The sequence below is a fragment of the Muntiacus reevesi genome, chromosome 13 (assembly GCF_963930625.1).
Source record: "Muntiacus reevesi chromosome 13, mMunRee1.1, whole genome shotgun sequence".
Taxonomy (NCBI): domain Eukaryota; kingdom Metazoa; phylum Chordata; class Mammalia; order Artiodactyla; family Cervidae; genus Muntiacus; species Muntiacus reevesi.
In genome coordinates, this window is record NC_089261.1 from 32,974,967 (window position 1) to 32,995,158 (window position 20,192).

At 37.2% G+C, this 20,192-nt stretch overlaps 1 protein-coding gene across 6 annotated transcripts in view; it reads left to right on the forward strand.

The window, feature by feature from the left end:
• Nucleotides 1-20,192, forward strand: part of RAPGEF2 (Rap guanine nucleotide exchange factor 2) — a 256,474-nt gene that overhangs the window by 215,261 nt on the left and 21,021 nt on the right. For all 6 annotated transcript variants that reach the window (XM_065905101.1, XM_065905102.1, XM_065905105.1 and 3 more), the window contains 10 exons: nt 184-320; nt 926-1,084; nt 9,570-9,722; nt 9,987-10,151; nt 12,276-12,383; nt 12,476-12,679; nt 12,780-12,888; nt 13,375-13,621; nt 18,790-18,947; nt 19,560-19,800. In XM_065905101.1, the coding sequence (XP_065761173.1) occupies nt 184-320; nt 926-1,084; nt 9,570-9,722; nt 9,987-10,151; nt 12,276-12,383; nt 12,476-12,679; nt 12,780-12,888; nt 13,375-13,621; nt 18,790-18,947; nt 19,560-19,800 (1,681 nt within the window). The remainder of the gene's footprint in view (nt 1-183; nt 321-925; nt 1,085-9,569; nt 9,723-9,986; nt 10,152-12,275; nt 12,384-12,475; nt 12,680-12,779; nt 12,889-13,374; nt 13,622-18,789; nt 18,948-19,559; nt 19,801-20,192) is intronic.

The following is a 20,192-nucleotide window of genomic DNA, read 5'->3' on the forward strand; positions in this document are numbered from 1 at the left end:
CATAGTGACAGAATTGTTTGTATACCTGCAAGAAATTCAGTGTGCTAAAGATATTTAAAGTAATTGTATTGTTCAACAGGCAGAATTGTAGGACATTTAAAAAGAAAGGACCCCAGAGCCTTCTTTCTGAATGCTTGTTTTTGAAATTAGTGTCATTTTCTTCACACACCTTCTACTTTTCAGAACAACTTCTGGAATTCATGCACCAGTTGCCTGCTTTTGCCAACATGACGATGTCAGTGAGGCGGGAGCTGTGTGCTGTGATGGTGTTCGCTGTGGTGGAAAGAGCTGGGACCATCGTCTTAAACGACGGTGAAGAGGTTAGGAAATATTTCTACCAATTAATAATGTCTCTGTGTGAGGCTAACTCAATGCAGCAACGAACAAAAACTCTTTCTTCTTTAAAAACAATGGGCAACAATAAGTTTGCATTACTCGGAATTATGATACACTCATTGTTGTGTCAAAGTGTTTTCCAAATCCATTATTTTATTTTCTTTTATTTGCAGTATTTAGATGATACTGATAGAAACATTTTGAGGTTTTAGCTTTTCAGATTTTGCAGTTTAAATGTTTATAATGCCTCTTGTCAGAACAAAATGAAGTTCTTATCAAGGCAATGGTGGTCATTTTATCTTGTTTACATGTGTTTTGGGGAACAGAGGAAATTTTTTCCCTTGTGGCATTTTAGAGAGGAATACCCAGTCATTAGGAGAGTGGAATGCCGTGCACCCCATGCAGGCATCTGGAAACCCGTGGGTCCAAGCTTTAGTTCTTGTTCTGTGAACTTGGCGAGTGGTCAGCTGTACTTGGGGTATTTTTCCCGCTTTAAAATAAAAGATCTAAATCATTTGTAGGGACCATTCCAGCATTTACAGCTTCATGATCATGATGTTATTTTCTGCTCTTTGTTTTTTGGAACTAGCTGGACTCGTGGTCAGTGATCCTGAATGGTTCTGTGGAAGTGACTTATCCAGATGGAAAAGCAGAAATACTGTGTATGGGAAATAGTTTCGGTGTCTCTCCCACCATGGACAAGGAGTACATGAAAGGAGTGATGAGGACAAAGGTGGATGACTGCCAGGTATAAATTGTCATTAAAAATGTATGTCTTATGCTTGACAAAGAACACTTACATATGCAGCTGTGGTAAGATTTTTTTCGACCTGTATAAATAGGTCATCTTTTAGAATTATAAAGCTTTTAAAGTACAACTATGACTTCTAGTGTTATCATACTCCAGGAAATTAAAAATAAATCTCCCTTAAAGTTATTTGAACTCCACAAAACTAAGCATTCCATAAATGTGTTCTATTAAAAAACAGGTGTTCTATAAATATGCTATCTTAAAATTGCCATCAATAATAGATAATCTAGTCAACAGAAAATATGGAAGTGAAATGCCCGTCATGAACAGAAATTATATAGAGATTATAGTAAAGTTGCTGTGATACAGTTACATGGTGTTTTTATTTAAATACATGTGAGGTAAGGAATTGATTTTAGAAGTCATGAAGATTAATCATAGTTGAATCAGTAAAAATACTCACTAGTAAAGAAATGACTGCCAATGAAAAATACAATGTCAGTATTGACATTATGTTAATATTCATTATTTAAAAGTATTTAATAAAAGACCAGAGAGTATATTGAGACAAAATGTGAAATATAATTTGATCAATTTAACAGGTAACCTCTATATTAGTGCAAAATAAATTTAAGATGCTTTTATTATTGCATATTTATAATTCCATGTCTTAAAAACTGACCTTGAAAAATAAAATATTTTAATATAATAAACCAAAAAAGTTGACTTTAATTAATGTTACATGCTCACTGTATTTATTAGTCTACAGTCTGAAATGCATGTGAAAATAGTTTATACTAAAAGAACATCATTGAATTTTTATAGTGTCTGATAAATGTAAAGCAGTGTTCATTTAAATTTTCAATTTTAAGTGGTTTACTTACTAAAAAGAAAAATGACCATGGCTATAAATAAAATTGTCTTACCTAGAGAATAATTTTGCTAAATAATTCCTCCAGTGAGCACTACAGAGAACAAAAAAATGGCTATGAATTCAGTGTGTTGAATATGTAATGCCAGAGGAGCATTCTAAATATAGCCAGCTTTGAATTATTCGGCCTATTAGAGGAAAACAAAATGGTAGATAAATCTCAAAGTATTTGGCCTCAAAATCTCAAATTATTTAAGAGGGGTCATATATGACATTTCAGCTTTAGAATTATATTCCACCCCCCCAAAAAAACAAAGCCAAACTGTGAGTCAAAGTGAACAGAAAAAGTGTTAAGGGTTTCTCTATCCTCCTCAGTCCTGCCCCCCACACCCCACCCCAGCCCTTCTACAAGTCACTACACACCTGAGTCAGTCTCCGTCCTTAAAGTGCAAGTGAAAGTTATTCCTGAGAATCCAGCTACTATGCTATCACCTTGTAATTGGCCAGCCCCTTTTATTAGAAATTTTGCAATCATGGAACTGAAATGATACAGGAAGCATAGGAATGTTTCAGAATAGTTGATAAAAATATTATATGAGTTAATACTACAGAGTATTTAACTAATGTCAGATGTACTAGGTAACATTGAATATTTATCTAGGAGTTTGGGGAAAAGAAAAGAGGAGGTGGATATTAGGAGGAGAGTTCATCTATTTGCTGGATAAGGAATCAACAGGAAACCCAGAGTGATAGTCCGTAAAGTAGACGCCAGGAGAAAACTGAATGAGAATGGAAAATCTGATTAAGATAACATTAGGCTCCTGTAGCTCCTGATATGAGACTCCAGATGTGCAGAGAGGGTCACGGGTGCAGTGTCTGCTAGAGAAAAGCCTTTTCTTACTCTGTAGGCCACTCTGCATGCTGTAAAAGGAACATGAGATAAATCGGGTTCAAGAGTCATCCTTGTGCTTCCACCCATCCCCCTCAGACCCTAAGTACCCTCCCTCCTTATTAGAAATAGACTTGGAGAAAAATTTTAGATATTTTAATGCTTATTTGGGATAGCATTTTTACTGTATTTTTGTTAAAATGTCATGTATTTTTCAGAAAGTACCCATGTCACATCTTCCTCTTGTTGGGGAAAGTCAAAGTGAGCATCACATTTTTATCCATAAAATGACCTCCCCAAGAGTGTCATTCTACTGAACACACTGTAGATAATCAATATTGATTGAATGAAATGAACAAAGCTGGTGTTCATTCCAAGAGGAAGCAACCTTAGCAGGTTGACCCTCATTTGCTGGCCTCTCAGTGGGTTCCAAAAATACATGTTGGGTAGTGTGGTTAAAGTGGAGCCCACAATCAGCCTGAGGACGTGGTGTGAGTGGATTCAATTGGACATTTCTTTCTTTTTATTATTATTATTGGAGAGTAATTGCTTTACAGTGTTGTTTCTGCTGTTAAACAGCATGAATCAGCTATTATATATATATATATATATATATCCCCTGACTCTTGAGGCTCCCCCCACCCCAATCCAACCCCTAGGTCATCATAGAGCACTAAAACCATACTTCAAATGATGTTTATCTCTGCCTGTTTGGGTCCTGTGATGCCCCCAGCACTGAACACTGTGCCCTATCCTGCTCCCTTCTCTGTGTTTCTTTTCCCAGTCTTGTCCCCTTTTGGGTTAGTAGGACAAAGGCAGGACCAGGCGTAGACGTCTTTAGGTACAAGGTGACGGCTCTGGTTTTCTGTTCCCCATCCAAATTGTTTTTTTCACCCTCTGCCTGTCCCTCTTTTCCTTTCCTGCTCTTCCACTATCCATCTCCTCGTCCCCTCTCCCCCACCTAAGTCTTGGGCCTGCCAGAGACACCCAGGCATGCCTTAACCCTGCACTGCACCCTTCAGCAGATAGGGAACACTTGAATGTCTATGTGGACAGTTAGGCACAGGGTACCAGTTTAAATAGAGCTCGCCTCTTAAGGGAAATCTGTGAGACTCAGCTCTTCCTGAGACTGTGAGAGCTGTGGGTTGATGTTTAACTTTACTTCATTTTGTCATTTTCAATATGTTTACTAAATGAAAGCTGTGAGGTCATGTGCCCAAAAGAAACTTATCCTGTGACATAAACTGTTTTTGCCCTTTTATAAGAAAAAGCTTAGTTGAGTTTTTATTTCATATCAGAGTGGCAAGATCATATAGGCTGAATAGCTGTCTTAAAGTATAAAGCCTCTATAAAACAATTATGTGTTCGGTTCAGTCGCTCAGTCATGTCTGACTCTTTGCAACCCCATGGACTGCAGCACGCCAGCCCTCCCTGTCCATCACCAACTACCAGAGTTTAGTCAAACTCATGTCCATTGAGTTGGTGTTGCCATCCAACCATCTCATCCTCTGTCATTCCCTTCTCCTCCCGCATTCAATCTTTCCCAGCATCAGGGTCTTTTCAAATGAGTCAGTTCTTTGCATCACTTGGCCAAAATATTGGAGTTTCAGCTTCAGCATCAGGCCTTCCAATGAATATTCAGGACTGATTTCCTTCAGGATGGACTGGTTGGATCTCCTTGCAGTCCAAGGAACCCTCAAGAGTCTTCTCCAACACCACAGTTCAAAAGCATCAATTCTTTGGTGCTCAGCTTTCTTTATACTCCAACTCTCACATCCATACATGACTAGTGGAAAAACCATAGCCTTGACTAGACGCACCTTGGTTCAGTTCAGTCACTTAGTCTTGTCCAACTCCTTGTGACCCCATGGACTGCAGCACACCAGTCCTCTCTGTCCATCACCAACTCCTGGAGTTTACTGAAACTCATGTCCATTGAGTCGGTGATCTTTGTTGGCAACTCACAAATTTTCAACTGGCTTTATCATTCCTATTTTTTCTTTTAATTTAATGTTATATCTAAAAATGTCTTAAAGCAAAAATAAATTTGCTAATTAATTAGTGTTTTCATCTAAAGTGTATTTCTTTTGCAATGTCAGTGCTGTGTGGCCATATTGGAAATTCAATTTGGGATTCCTTGTTTTTTTTTTTCATTTTTGGATGGTATTTCAGTTTGCTGTAGAAGAAATGCCAAAAATGTCTGTCTAGACGCTAAGAATTTCAAATCAAATTTATTCTAATTTCTTTAAGTCCTTAGTCAAGAGGATTAATTTTAGTACATTTCAAAATGCATTTGCTTTTTATCTCTCTACTTGTTTTAACTCAAGGATATATTTCTTTTTTTAGGAGATAAACAATATAATTATGTTCTCTAAAAATGATATAAGAAAGAACACCTAAAATTATTTGGAGACTCTGGGAACAACTTGCTGCCCTGTAAAAAGAAAAAAAATTAAAAATATTTTTGAGGCAAGAACCACATATTTCAAATATTCACAAACCTGTGGTCACTGTTAAAGATACGAGTTTGGAGGTAGCTTCTGGCATTAAAAAAAATTTACTTAGCTATCCATAATTACAACAAGAGCCTGTGCTTTTTGAATTTTAACTTTTTTATTCTAAACTAATAAAAAATTAGTGATATTATATCAACCAACTCAGTGGAAGAAGCAGTGTCATAGTATGCTATTTCTTCCATGTGAACTGCTGCTGCCACTTCTGTAAAAAAGCTTTAATATGCAGAAAGTATGCAAAATATAGAAAGGTATATTAAGCAATGAAAATTGCTTGTTATTTGCATTGCTCAGAAATAATAATCATTCTCCTTTGCAGGTACCCTTTATCATTAAAAGTTTTCTTCTTTTTTCATTTGAAAATAATAACTCTTAAAAAGTAATAATAATTGATTTTGTTATATTCCACAACTTTTATATGCATGGATATAATTTTAAATTAGCAAGCACATACTTATGTGACATTGGGAGACTAGCATGACGTGGTGTGGCTGTCTCCTCATCTGTGCAGTGGGGATAATAGCACCTTCATGGTATCCCATAAATGCCATGGGAGGTTGAGGATAAAGTGAGAAAGTTCTTGCCAGGCAGCCACAATGTAGTAATGATGATGTCATCATCACCATTAAAATCATTGTTAAAATATTTGGTTTAAAATTTTTTAAAAAATGATGTAATATCAAGAATTTTGAGTTGAAAGTTTAGATGTTGTTTAAAAACATGATTTTAGATGGCTGTCGCATCTTTTATCTGCCATATGCTATAATTTAGCCATTCCCTCTCTTTTAATCTTTTCATGTTAAAGGAGAAAAGAAATGTTCATTCTTCCTTCATTCCTAAATGGTTTTTTTGCAATTTTAAATATATATATTTTATTGAAGTATATTTGACTTACCCTAAAAATGATTTCTAAAATAAGAATAAATTATTCAAAATTCAGAGAAGACAAAAGTTTTAATTTAAAAATATATTCTTGCCTCCTCAGTGGCTCCTGGTTACTTTGTGTAATAAGTGACTTCTGGAATTCATTCTTCTCTTTCTTTAAAACTACTAAGAAACATAATTAAATGGATTGCCCTGAGTCCTGAATTTTTTTATCTTTGAGGTCATGGAGGCGTAATTACATGATGTGCACATTTTTGTTAACTTCTTCTTTAAGAGCAAGGATTAACCTTAATATCAGTTATGAGGAATAATGATTTGAGCTTAAAGAGTATGTGGCTTCCTTTGTAGATCTTTTTGAACAGACTTTCTAAGCTGATTTCTTTTATAATATAATCACACATTTATAATATCTGCTGCATGGATATCTTTGAATTTCGATATCATTTATTAACATTATCTTTTAAAAAATTGTTGCTCTCAAAATCTTTTCAAATTTTTAAAACCCACTAAGTGCTAATTATGTTTTTACATCTATTTTTAAATAATAAATAAAATTTATCAAGCACATATTATGTATCTAGCACAGTGGAGGAGCTTTACCTGGATTATTTCATTAAACCTCCAGAACAACCCTTTGAGGATGGTGCTATTAGGATTATTTCCCCTTTTCAGATGCAAAATAAGACCCACAGGTTCTTTTCTCAAGATTCCACAGTGAGGGGTAGTAAAACTCATGTCTGAATCAGTTAACCTGGCTCTAGAAGCCGCAGTGAGGCAGGATGGGGGCAGTTAAGAGAATTTCCTCTTAAAAGCAATTCTGTGATGATTTGATTAGCAGGCTAGGATTTCTTTCTTTCTTTCTTTCTTTCCTTTTTTTTTTGAAAAGACAACCTCTTTATTTTTTTTAAAGGAATGATTTTGGGGGAGGGCTTCAAGAATTGGTATTTTTATTTTTTCCATTTATTTTTATTCGTTGGAGGCTAATTACTTTACAATATTGTAGTGATTTTTGCCATACATTGACATGAATCAGCCTTGGATTTACATGTGTTCCCCATCCCGATCCCTCCTCCCACCTCCCTCCCCATCCCATCCCTCTGGGTCTTCCTAGTGCACCAGCCCTGAGCACCCGTCTCATGCATCCAACCTGGGCTGGTGGTCTGTTTCACCCTTGATAGTACACTTGTTTCAATGCTGTTTTCACTGAACATCCCACCCTCACCTTCTCCCACAGAGTCTAAAAGTCTGTTCTGTACATCTGTGTCTCTTTTTCTGTTTTGCATATAGGGTTATCATTACCATCTTTTAAAATTCCATATATATGCGTTAGTATACTGTATTGGTCTTTATCTTTCTGGCTTACTTCACTCTGTATAATGGGCTCCAGTTTCATCCATCTCATTAGAACTGATTCAAATGACAAAGGATTAATCTCAAAAATATACAAGCAACTCCTGCAGCTCAATTCCAGAAAAATAAATGACCCAATCAAAAAATGGGCCAAAGATCTAAACAGACATTTCTCCAAAGAAGACATACAGATGGCTAACAAACACATGAAAAGATGCTCGACATCACTCATTATCAGAGAAATGCAAATCAAAACCTCAATGAGGTACCATTACACACCAGTCAGGATGGCTGCTATCCAAAAGTCTACAAGCAATAAATGCTGGAGAGGGTGTGGAGAAAAGGGAACCCTCTTACACTGTTGGTGGGAATGCAAACTAGTACAGCCACTATGGAGAACAGTGTGGAGATTCCTTAAAAAACTGGAAATAGAACTGCCATATGACCCAGCAATCCCACTCCTGGGCATACACTCCAAAGAAACCAGATCTGAAAGAGACACGTGTACCCCAATGTTCATCGCAGCACTGTTTATAATAGCCAGGACATGGAAGCAACCTAGATGCCCATCAGCAGAAGAATGGATAAGGAAGCTGTGGTACATATACACCATGGAATATTACATAGGCTAGGATTTCTTAAGCACCAGAGAGTCCCAGTTTTTTACCTGCCCACTGATAGTAAAACAAAAAGTCACAACCTAAAAAGAGTGGTGGTTCCTTAGCTTAGTCCTCTGGATTCAGGTGGCACATTACGATTCTTAAACCAGGAACACCCAGCAGCTGCCCTGATGGACTGGATTAAAATCCATTATTGCATGCTTCTATTCTGAATTCTTTTCACATTCTTCTGTTCTGTTAGGACCATGAGCCTAACAGATAATTAAACAACCACCTATAGACTCTCTCCAAAGGTTTTTTGCTGCTCCGCCCACCAACCTAGATGGCATATTAAAAAGCAGAGACATTATTTTGCCAACAAAGGTCCGTCTAGTCAAGGCTATGGTTTTTCCAGTAGTCACATATGGGTGTGAGAGTTGGACTATAAGGAAAGCTGAGTGCCGAATAATTGATGCTTTTGAACTGTGGTGTTGGAGAAGACTCTTGAGAGTCCCTTGGACTGCAAGGAGATCCAACCAGTCCATTCTAAAGGAAATCAGTCCTGAATATTCATTGGAAGGATTGATGTTGAAGCTGAGGCACCAATACTTTGGCCACCTGATGCAAAGAGCTGACTCATTTGAAAAGACCCTGATGCTAGGAAAGATTGAAGGCTGGAGGAGAAGGGGACGACAGAGGATGAGATGGTTGGATGGCATCACTGACTCAACGGACATAAGTTTAAGTAAACTCCAGGAGTTGGTGATGGACAGGGAGGCCTGGCGTGCTGCGATTCATGGGGTCACAAAGAGTCAGACGCAACTGAGCTGACTGACTGACCACAGTTGTAAAGATGTGCACTTTCTTTTCTAAAATTTATTGGTGTATAGTTAATTTACAATGCTGTATTAGTTTCAGATGTACAACAAAGTAAATCATATATCTGGAGATACACACACACACACACACACACACACACACACACACACACACACACACATATCCTGTTTTTTCTTTTTTTTTTTTACGTATCTATCTTAAGAGCCCATTCTCCTCCCCCAGTGTTTTCTAATCATCACAAAAGGGGCATGAGGAGTGAATATTCTAATTTTATCTTCTGATTTTTTTTTAATTGTTAGGATTTTTAATATAAATTACATATAATTATTCTAAAAATGAAACTTTTCTTGACCAAGGAAGAGATATATTAAAAAGCAGAGAAGTCTGATGAAGGTTCATTACCGAGCTCATTTAGAAAGTATGGGAAAGACATGGAAAAATGTCAGTCTTAAATATTTAAAACACTGAAGCATTAGCACTGCTAGATCTCTTGCAAGCACTTTATCATTAACATGTGACTTACATTTTATTCTAGTTTGTCTGCATAGCCCAGCAAGATTACTGCCGTATCCTCAACCAAGTAGAAAAGAACATGCAAAAAGTTGAAGAGGAAGGAGAGATCGTCATGGTGAAGGAACACCGAGAGCTCGATCGGACTGGAACGAGAAAGGGCCACATTGTCATCAAGGTGAGGCAAGCACGCCACATCCCAAGGGAGGAGGGTTTGGTAGTATTGCTTGTGATGATTTAGGATGCCCCCTCCTCATTTTTCAGTGTAACTTCTCTTAAATGTATCTGTTGTAAAGAATCTTTGAATTTCTGTGACGAACAGCAGTCTTATTCATTATTGTGTATCTCACTACCCAGTTCATCTTACGTTGAAGGTTTGAAATCAAGGTACATGTAGATGCCACGCATGCAGGATGCTGATGAGACATCTGATTTGTTACAGGGCACCTCAGAAAGATTAACGATGCATTTGGTGGAAGAACATTCAGTGGTGGATCCAACGTTCATAGAAGACTTCCTGTTGACCTATAGGACTTTTCTCTGTAGCCCGATGGAAGTGGGCAAAAAGTTGTTGGAGTGGTTCAATGACCCGAGCCTCAGGGATAAGGTTGGAAGATATGTTCTAGTTTCCTTTCAAATGTGAAACATTCAGATATAATGTTAAAGAACTTTAATATATATAGTTATTACACCAGTTATATTCAAATTATGTTGGTGGATTAAGAGAATGTACTTTTTAAGCAAAAGAAAAGGGATGCTACAAATACTAGTTCTTGTTATAGATTCTAAGTTCAGCCCTAGAATGTTCTTTTTTAACACAAAGGTCAATACATTGGACAGCAAATGTTTCAGTAGATTTTCCGTGAGAATCATTCCATATGTAGATGTATTTTTTATGTATTTTTGGGAGGAGGTGAGCTCCATGTCCTCCTCCTCTGCCATCTCAATTCCTTTCCCCTCAACAAATGTTTAGACTCTAGTTCTGTCAAAAATTCTGTTAAAACACAACCCGGAAATAGCTGGGTTCCTTGGGAATGTGCATCCTCTAGTTCAGTAGCTGGCCGGTGTACATACACCACATAGAAGTTATAGGTTTTCAGTTGCCCCAAAACAGCATCTCCTCTCAACCTTTGTGGGTGGGTAGGGCCCTGTTGTGTAATTCCGAACTGATCCTCTTCACCAGCTCTTGAGTCGGGCTCTTTTTCAAGGCCAAAGAGGGTGAGAAGTTCCTAGTCTTGTGAGGTTTGAGAGTTAACTAGCCTGTACTCATTTCTCTTTCCATATGACGGCCTTGTTTCTATGAGGCCCAACGTGGGAGAGGCAGGGTGGAAAACCCAGAACTGGGGACAGACAGCAAAAGGCTTCCAGCTCCAGTGCTGGTCCTGCTGCTGACTAACCCTTGGCCTTAGGGCAGTCGTTGGACAGTGATGCTCTTCATGTCATCATCTGAGAGTCACAGGCGTAGAAGACCTCAGCTAAGGTCCTCTGCTGTAAAACTTGGCTTTGAGTGTTTCCTCTGCCATTTTCCTCCTGCCACTCACCTCTTCATTTGTAAAATAGTAATCTGTGTCCTTTTGGGGTTGTGAAGATGAATAACTTGGTGCTGTCTGGCTCACAGCGATCTCTTATTGCATCTTAAAGGTATTGGCGGTAGTTGGAGTATTCAATTCATGATTTACCAATCTCGTTTTTCTAACCTGGAATACAGCTAGTAGACTTTTAAGGTGGCTTCTCAGCTACAAAATTTTAATTTTATGAAAAAGTCAGGTATTAAGGATATAGTTTCAGGGGAGACAATAATCTTGTTTTCTTCAACTTGAAAAATGGTCAGTAGTGATAATAAATGACAAAAAATTAATATTCATATCAACTTGACTCCTGAGTGTTTACTCAGATTATATACTATAATTTGTCCCACTGTATTTAACAGTAAGCAGTATTTTAACTGTAGTTTAAAGATTAAGTGCATACTGTCACATCTGTTTCTTTCCTGCTAGATTAGCATACTTCATTTTCCTGCTTTAGGAGGTTAGTTAATGCTTGAAAACAATGCTATGGAAAATTTCTTTGATCTTATTATTCAAGATTGAGAAAGTTAAACTCATATAAAATAAAACAAGTGCTTTTTAAAGTTGCAGTTATACTCCTTTCATTTGGTAAAATTTTATTGAGAGTTTACTCTGAGCCAGGTGTTGTTATAAATATTAAGGATGCCCTTAGAACATAACAGATAAGGTTGTCTTCATGGAACTTACAGTCTAATGAAGGTTGCACAGTTCTTGCTGGTATAAAGCAAATATTCCATAGCTGAGTGTGTGTATTGTGATGTATAAAGGTATAGGGCTCAGTGAAAACATGTGAACAGAGTAAGAAAAAGCAACTCATTTTTCCTGCAGAATTGTAGATGTTAAAGTTTCTGTCTTCATGTATTAATTTATTTTGATTCTTTTTTTTCCTTTAGTTTTTGTTGTGACCTGTTTCAAATATATTTTGAGAGTAAGCAAGATATATGTTACTTACCATCCTTCAACATAAAGTCCACATTTAAAGTATTAATATATATTTTCAGAAAGTTATCCTCATCAATAAAATCTAAAGGTTTTGTTATTGGTTTTCTTGTTCCTTGTTGTTAGGTAAATTGTTTGTTGGATATCTTTTTTTGCAATGACCTAAAACACAAATCTTTAGCACTAGAAAGAAAAAATCTATTAAAAATTAATTGATTTTTCAGGTTACACGGGTAGTATTATTGTGGGTGAATAATCACTTCAATGACTTTGAAGGAGATCCTGCAATGACTCGATTTCTAGAAGAATTTGAAAATAATCTGGAAAGAGAGGTAATATTTGTGATTTTTTTTCCTTTAAATCACAGCTTTAAGTTCATTTTATTCAGCCCATCCTTGAAACCACTCTTTTTGAACTCTTGTAGAAAATGGGTGGACATCTAAGGCTGTTAAATATTGCATGTGCAGCCAAAGCAAAAAGAAGATTGATGACGCTAACAAAACCATCCCGAGAAGCTCCTTTGCCTTTTATCTTGCTTGGAGGCTCAGAGAAAGGATTTGGAATCTTTGTTGACAGTGTAGATTCAGCTAGCAAAGCAACAGAAGCGGGCTTGAAACGAGGGGACCAGGTATGGTATTTCTAGTTGCAAACGTAATGGTAAACTCTGGTGTCTTCTTTTCCTTCAGTCAAGTGGGAAACTGAAATTAATTTTATAACTTCATTTTTAGATACTAGAAGTAAATGGTCAAAACTTTGAAAATATTCAGCTGTCAAAAGCCATGGAAATTCTTAGAAATAACACACATTTATCTATCACTGTGAAAACCAATTTATTTGGTAAGTATTTTGCATTTTTTGCATAGTCTCGTTTTTCTCCTTTTGGTCTTTTTTTTTTAAACATTTATGTCTTAATCATGAAAAGTCATTGCTTATAATTCAAGCATCATAAGAATTGAAAATTTATAGTAAAATGCATGGTTACAGAATTAATTATGTAAGCATATAATTACATCTAAATAAAAGCCTACTTAATTGAGGACCATAACATTTAATTTTATTGATGTTTTTATTGATAAATATTTTAAATATCTGTAAAGAATAAAAATCTGTCAATAAATACCTGTAACTTATTCTGAGTAGAAGTGGCAGAAAACATACAAAACAGATTCTTGGTGTCATTCATTCCTTGTAGGGGTGTTTTTCTACAAGATTGCAGTTTTGATCTCTGCAGTCTCTACTTAGTGTCTGTTTCCAAGTTCTGTTGTCTTTGAATTATTCAGATTTCCAATATTGAATGTTTTTTTGTGTTTGTTTCCTTTTTAGTATTTAAAGAACTTCTAACAAGATTATCAGAAGAGAAGAGAAATGGTGCCCCTCACCTCCCTAAAATTGGAGACATCAAAAAGGCCAGTCGCTACTCCATTCCAGATCTTGCTGTAGATGTAGAACAAGTGATAGGACTTGAAAAAGTAAATAAGAAAAGCAAAGCCAACACTGTTGGGGGAAGGAACAAGCTCAAAAAGATACTTGACAAGACTCGGATCAGTATCTTGCCACAGAAACCATATAAGTAAGTGTCTGTATAAATTTTCTCTGCATTCTATTATTGTATTAAAATAATAAGCAAAGGTAATAATGTAATGTTTACTCAGGAGTGTAAAAATTGTTTTAGCTTTTATGGCAGAGCTATCTTAGAAGCAACTGGACACTTGTTTTTATCCCATTTTTGCCACTTGCTTGCCTACTCCAATCTTCTTAGAGATAGTTAGCATTTCTTTGTTTGAACTATTTTATTTCTCATTTGGACTTTTAAAAAGCAAGAATGTGACTTTACTCCTGTCTCCCCTGTGGCATGATGGGGTTGTTTCTGCTCTTGTTTCTTTGTTTCTAGGTGTCTGTTCCACCATCAGCATCCGCTTTTGCCAACTGAGTCTTTGCGTCTTTGCGGCTCCCAGCTGCTACTATCTACCCTTGCCTTTCTCTTTTAGCTTCCTTCTCCTGTTTCCAGTTACTTAACTGCTGATGAGATGTCACCAACCAAGCACAGAACTCCTTTTTCCCTCCTGGTGGGCTCTGCAGTCAGCATGTCAGATGTATTCTTGAATCTCTTCTTGGCTATTCGTTTATGCCAACAGCTCATACCAGACACAGTTGCAAGTGTCACACTTTTAAAACTTTGCTTGTTTGCTCACTTTTTTCTTCACTTTAGCTTCTTCTAGGTATGTGGGTGTTTTATAAACCTCAGTTGGTGGTGGTGGTTTAATAACTAAGTTGTGTCCAGTTCTTTCAGCCCACCAGGCTCCTCTGTCTGTGAGATTTCCCAGGCAAGAAGGCTGGAATGGGTTGCCATTTCCTTCAGGGGAATCTTCCCAACCCAGGCATCCAACCCACATCTCCGGCTTGGCAGGTGGATTCTTTACCACTGAGCCACCTGGGAAGCCCCATAAATCCCAATTACCATCAGTCAAAATTTTTTAAAATATTAAATTACACAGGTGCCCAAAATTTATTTATTTATTATATATTCCTCTAACTACAGTAATCTGAGAAAACTTGAAAACATAAGGGTTATTTTTTTTCTTTCTTTCATGATCTAATAGGTCTTACAAAGTAGCAATACATATAACCATTCAGACTTTATCGAGTCTTTTTTCTAATTCCACTTCTGATAAAAATTTCATACAAAGATTAGAGAGCTGTGTTCTAGAATATGCTGTTAGTGGATGGAATGTCAAACTTGTGTCCCTATTAAACTACAATGATTGATGCTTTCATATTAGCTAGAAATGACTGCTACAGCAGAGTCCTAAGGATAAACAGTGTGTACATGGCAGTATTTATAGACTTGAGAGTGTGTTTGTACCAAGTAAGTTTCTAAGAGACAGTGGATTAGGCCTGCTGGCATTACAGAAAATAGAAATTGATTTTTTAAGTCACCCTTCATAATGAAAAACTCATTTTTAAGTGGATAAGAAAATTACTTAAATGTAGAATTATTAGCAGCACAATAACTAAAAAAAACCTTAGAATTATATCTGATCATGAGTTAAATATGAACCTTTAAAACAATCTTAACACAAGTCAGCATGACCCTGGTGAGTATTAATAGAAATGTGACATGTAAGAGCTGAGATGAAATCCATCCCTGGTACAGGGTGTTGGCGAAGGACACAGGATGAGAATACTGTATATAACATTATTATGTATATTTAGAAAGATACTCAAAATCTAGAAAAGGGAAAAGAAAAAAGGATAATAAATAGATTATTGATTTGGAAGCACTGAGGAGACATCTTAACTAATTTGCATAGGAGAATATATATGACTTATTTAAACATTTCATTTTGACCACATCTTTACCCATTCATCTGTCAGTGGACATGTCCTGGCTATTGTAAATACTGCTACAGTGAACACTGAGGCTACACATGTGTCTGTTTGAATTATGGTTTTCTCAGGGTATATGCTCAGTAGTGGGATTGCTGGGTCATTTGGTAGCTCTGTTTTTAGTTTTTTAAGGAACCTCCATAGTGGCTTTATCAGTTTACATTCCTACCAATAGTGCAAGAGGATCCCTTGTCTCCACATCCTCCCCAACATTTATTGTGTAGGTTTTTTGATAATGGGCATTCTGACTGGTGTGAGTTTACAATAACTCATTGTAGTTTAAATTTGGGTCTCTGCTCTTTGATGAACTAGATGGGTGGGACGGGAGAGGGCGGGGTGGCGGGTGGTGGGAGGGAAGTCCTAGAGGGAGGGGATATATGTGAATATACGGCTGATTCACTTTGTTGTACAACAGAAACTAGCACGACGTTGTAAAGCAATTGCAACTCCATAAAAATAGACATTTTATCATCTATATATGTAATATAATTGAAAAGAATAATTACATTTAAAAGATGGCTCAGTAAACTATCGGATCTTTTATGCTGGTATATAGACTTGATTTAATAGTAGTCATTACTTGGGGCTTCCCAGGTGGTGCTAGTTGTGAAGACTGACTGCCAGTGCTGGAGATGCAAGATACGCAGCTTCCATCCCTGGGTCGGGAGGATCCCCTGGAGTAGAAAATGGCACCCCACTCCAGTATTCTTGCCTGGAAATTGCAAATCTTTCCTAATAATCAGCATATGTTTACAAAGATTTTTTTTTTCTAACAAAGCTTATTAAAGTAGTCAAGCAGATAAATATTCTAGATATACTGGTGTTTTCTCTCTCTCTCTCTCCCTCTCTTTCTCAAACATTATCAGTACCACAGAAGCTAAGGTGCCAGACGGTGGCCGCCTGGCAAGGACAGGCCTGGTAGAGGGATGTGAGAAGAGGAGGGAGGGTAGTAGGGGACAGTAGAGCTCAGGTCCAGTTGTTGAGTAAGTGGAGAAAGACTACTGAACCCCGAGGAAAGAGAATAAGGCAAGAGACTCCATAGAAAGTTAACCAAGGTCAAAAAATCTCAGGAACAATAGAGTTCGAGAGGTCCAGCGGGAAGAGGCTGCGCTCAGAGGTGGACCGTTCTGAGCCTGATCTTTACTTTACACAGTCTTAGTCCAGGAGCACTCTTGTGTCTGTGGATGGCAGAGACAGGTCAGAGCAGGGTGTTAGATCGCCGTGCTGGGTGTGACCTGTTGCTGGGAAACGGGTCTGCAGAAGGCCACCCTCGGGGAGCGGCCAGAGTGTCCGGCCAGTACTGAGAGCGTCTGCGCCAGCAGGCGCCCAGCTGACTCTGGCTTTGGCCCGAGTCCACAGCAGTCGGCTCGAGGCCTGTGTGACATCTCATGTTGTGGGCAGTAAAGGCTGCCCAAGGTTGAAAGATAAAATTCCACTAGTAATGTGAATGTTTTAATGTTTCACAGGACATTAATCCTTTTTGTCTGCATATATATGCCTCTATGCACTTAAATGGAAATATAGTTTTGTTATGAATATAACTAAGAATTTTTAAAATTTTTATTGAAATATAGTTGATTTATAATATTTCTCAGTTTCAGGTATACTGCAAAGTGATTCCGTTTTATATGTATATATGTTTGTGTATTCATTCTTTTTTAGGTCCTTTTCCATTATTGGTTATTATAAGAAATTGAGTATAGTTTCTTGTGCTATATACAGAGGGTCCTTGTTATCTGTTTTATATATAGTAGTGTGCATATGTTAATTCCAGACTCCTAATTTATCCCTCCCCCTCCTCCTTTGGTAACCATATGTTTTCTATATCTATGAGTCTATTTCTGATTTGTCAATAAGTTCATTTGTATCATTTTTTTTATATTCCACACATAAGCAATCTAATAGATTTATCATTCTCTGTCAGACTTCCTTCCCTTAGTATGTTCATCTCTAGGTCCACCTATGTTGCTACAAATGGCATTATTTCATCCTTTTTTATAGCTAAGAAAGGCGCCATTGTGTTTATTACCACATCTTCTTTAGCCATTCTTCTCTTCATGGGCACTTAGGTTGTTCCCATGTCCTGGCCATTCTGAATAGTGCTGCAGTGTAAATGTAAATGGAGTGCATATGTCTTTTCAGATTGGTGTTTTCTCCAGATATATGGCCAGGAGTGGGATCTCTGGACCATGTTTACATATGAGCTTTTAAGAATTTATACTAACATCATCCCAAGTCTTGTCCTTACTTATTTGCCTTTGTGATTTCCGTTTCTCTCCCAAATAAAAAGGAAGATGCTGCTAGATTATTATTATTATTTTTTGCACAGCCATTAAAAATGATATGTAGTAGGTATTATGATCAAGCTGTCATGTCTAAAAACTTAATGATGCTGCATCTTAATTTTATGACACCTTGATTTATGTCTCAACCTTAGTATGATCTTTCTCTTCATCTCAAGGTACTTATAGAAATTGGTTAGAACTATAACCATTTGCTTGTGTTCTAGTTAATTTTGTGTTTGTGCTTACTGCTTTATTCTGATGTTTTGGAAATAGTTGGCCCTTCAAATCTAGCAGTAGTTTTTATGTATTATTAAATCATGTTTCAAGAGTTATACCCAGGCTTTTATAAATGGAAGTGAGCTTGTAGCTATCAGTAGTAAGCAGTACTTCTCTTGGAGCTTAAATGTAGAACTAGAAATTTTAAGTAGAGAGTTAAAAGTAAAAGTGAGTCATTGGTTTTCCACTGCCTCTTCTTTGGTGCCAAGAAATGTCACCATGCACCACTACTTTTTTATGCTCCATATAATAAGAAATAATGTCTGTGTCAGGCTTTCTTTACATTTGACTCTATCGTGATCTCATTTATCTCTCTGAAACATTGGAGAATGAAATTGGAACAGTTTGGACTTTTTTTCCTCCATTCATTTTACTCAATTTCTTCAGTTCTTAAAGATAAGATTATAAAACAACTTATCATTCTGAGGCAGAAGTCATCATTTGAGTGACTAAATGCCTTTCTTAAAATGTGCTTTTTCTTAACTCTATTTCCATGACTAACTCTGGCTTATCTTTTCTTAAATATATGTCTGTAACTCAGAAACTACTAATACTCGTTATGATTCATCTAGTTAAAAAGATGAAGGTTTTAGAGAAACATGCACTTGAGTTGGATATACAAGCAGTAGTTGCTTTTGTAATTTACAATCAAATTTATTAATGATATTTGCACATTAACTGCTAGTATTCTGAAATATGGTTTATTTCTTATCTGTGTGCACTATCTATTGGTGAGCCATAACTTTTTAACTTGCTGATCTTTTATTTTGTACCTTTCTTCTTGGTCCAGTGATATCGGGATTGGTCAGTCTCAAGATGACAGCATAGTAGGATTAAGGCAGACCAAGCACATCCCAACTGCGCTGCCTGTCAGCGGAACCTTATCCTCCAGTAATCCTGACTTACTGCAGTCACACCATCGCATTTTAGACTTCAGTGCTACTCCTGGTGAGCACCACTCATATGGTTTTGTTTTTTTGTGTTGTTTTCCCCCTAATGTAATGGCAATGCTATGTATATCTCTCTTGCTTTGGCATGGACTCTGTCAGATGCTAAAAGTCATGATAAATGTAAATTTCAAACAGTTGGAACTGGCTTTTTTATTATTATTATTACTCAGACTATTTTAGTTTGCCCACAAGCAAATGGATCTCTCAGATGTTCCCTTTCATAAAATGAAGTTAACATGGTACCCTGCAGATATTACCAGGTCATATTAAATAAAAAGTAAGAGGCATATTTTAGGTCAGCTTCATGGATTTTTCAATATAATAAAGATGAACTTTAGATTTAAATTTTTTCCTTTCTGCTGACAACTTTAACTGCTGCTATTGTGATCCGATCTGTTTTTCTGTGGATCATTTGGTTATCCTAGGGCAAATGTGTTCATTCACTGTGCCTGTATGTTGACTGAATCCATCTTTGAAGAACTGTTGATGTAAGGGAGAGATGGAAGTTTAGCATTATCTTTTCTGAGAACTTTTTTCACATTGCTTTGTTTAATTTTATTACCATGTACTGAAATCCTTTCTACTGACATATGACTCTTCTTTCCACCAGACTTGCCAGATCAAGTGCTAAGGGTTTTCAAGGCTGACCAGCAAAGCCGCTACATCATGATCAGTAAGGACACTACGGCGAAGGAAGTGGTTGTTCAGGCCATCCGGGAGTTTGCCGTGACCGCCACCCCGGATCAGTACTCACTCTGTGAGGTCTCTGTCACACCAGAGGGAGTGATCAAGCAAAGAAGGCTTCCAGATCAGCTTTCCAAACTTGCTGACAGGATACAGCTGAGCGGAAGGTAGACGTTATTCATCCTGTTGGATTTCTCTTCCCCCTCTCCTCAAACCCATACCAAAGGCCTGTGAACACTTTGCAAGGGTTTTTTAAATAAGTATCACTGAAGATTAAAAAGAGTTCCCTCATTCACTGAGCATTGCCGCATCAAAGGGAATGCGCACTGTAGATGGTTGACCCTCACAAGGATCTCTTAGGAACTTGTGCAAAACAAGGGCACTGTGACCTAACCGTTCCTTGCTGCTCAGCGGTGCTCATGCCCCCATCAGGACTCGGGGCTGGCAGAAAGGCACACCCTTCTCCTGGGAGTTGCACATTCACAATACACCTTCCGCCTTCCTGTGTCATTTGCTTCTGCCTACCTGACTTTTCTAGGAGCTTCATTTGTTTAGGTAG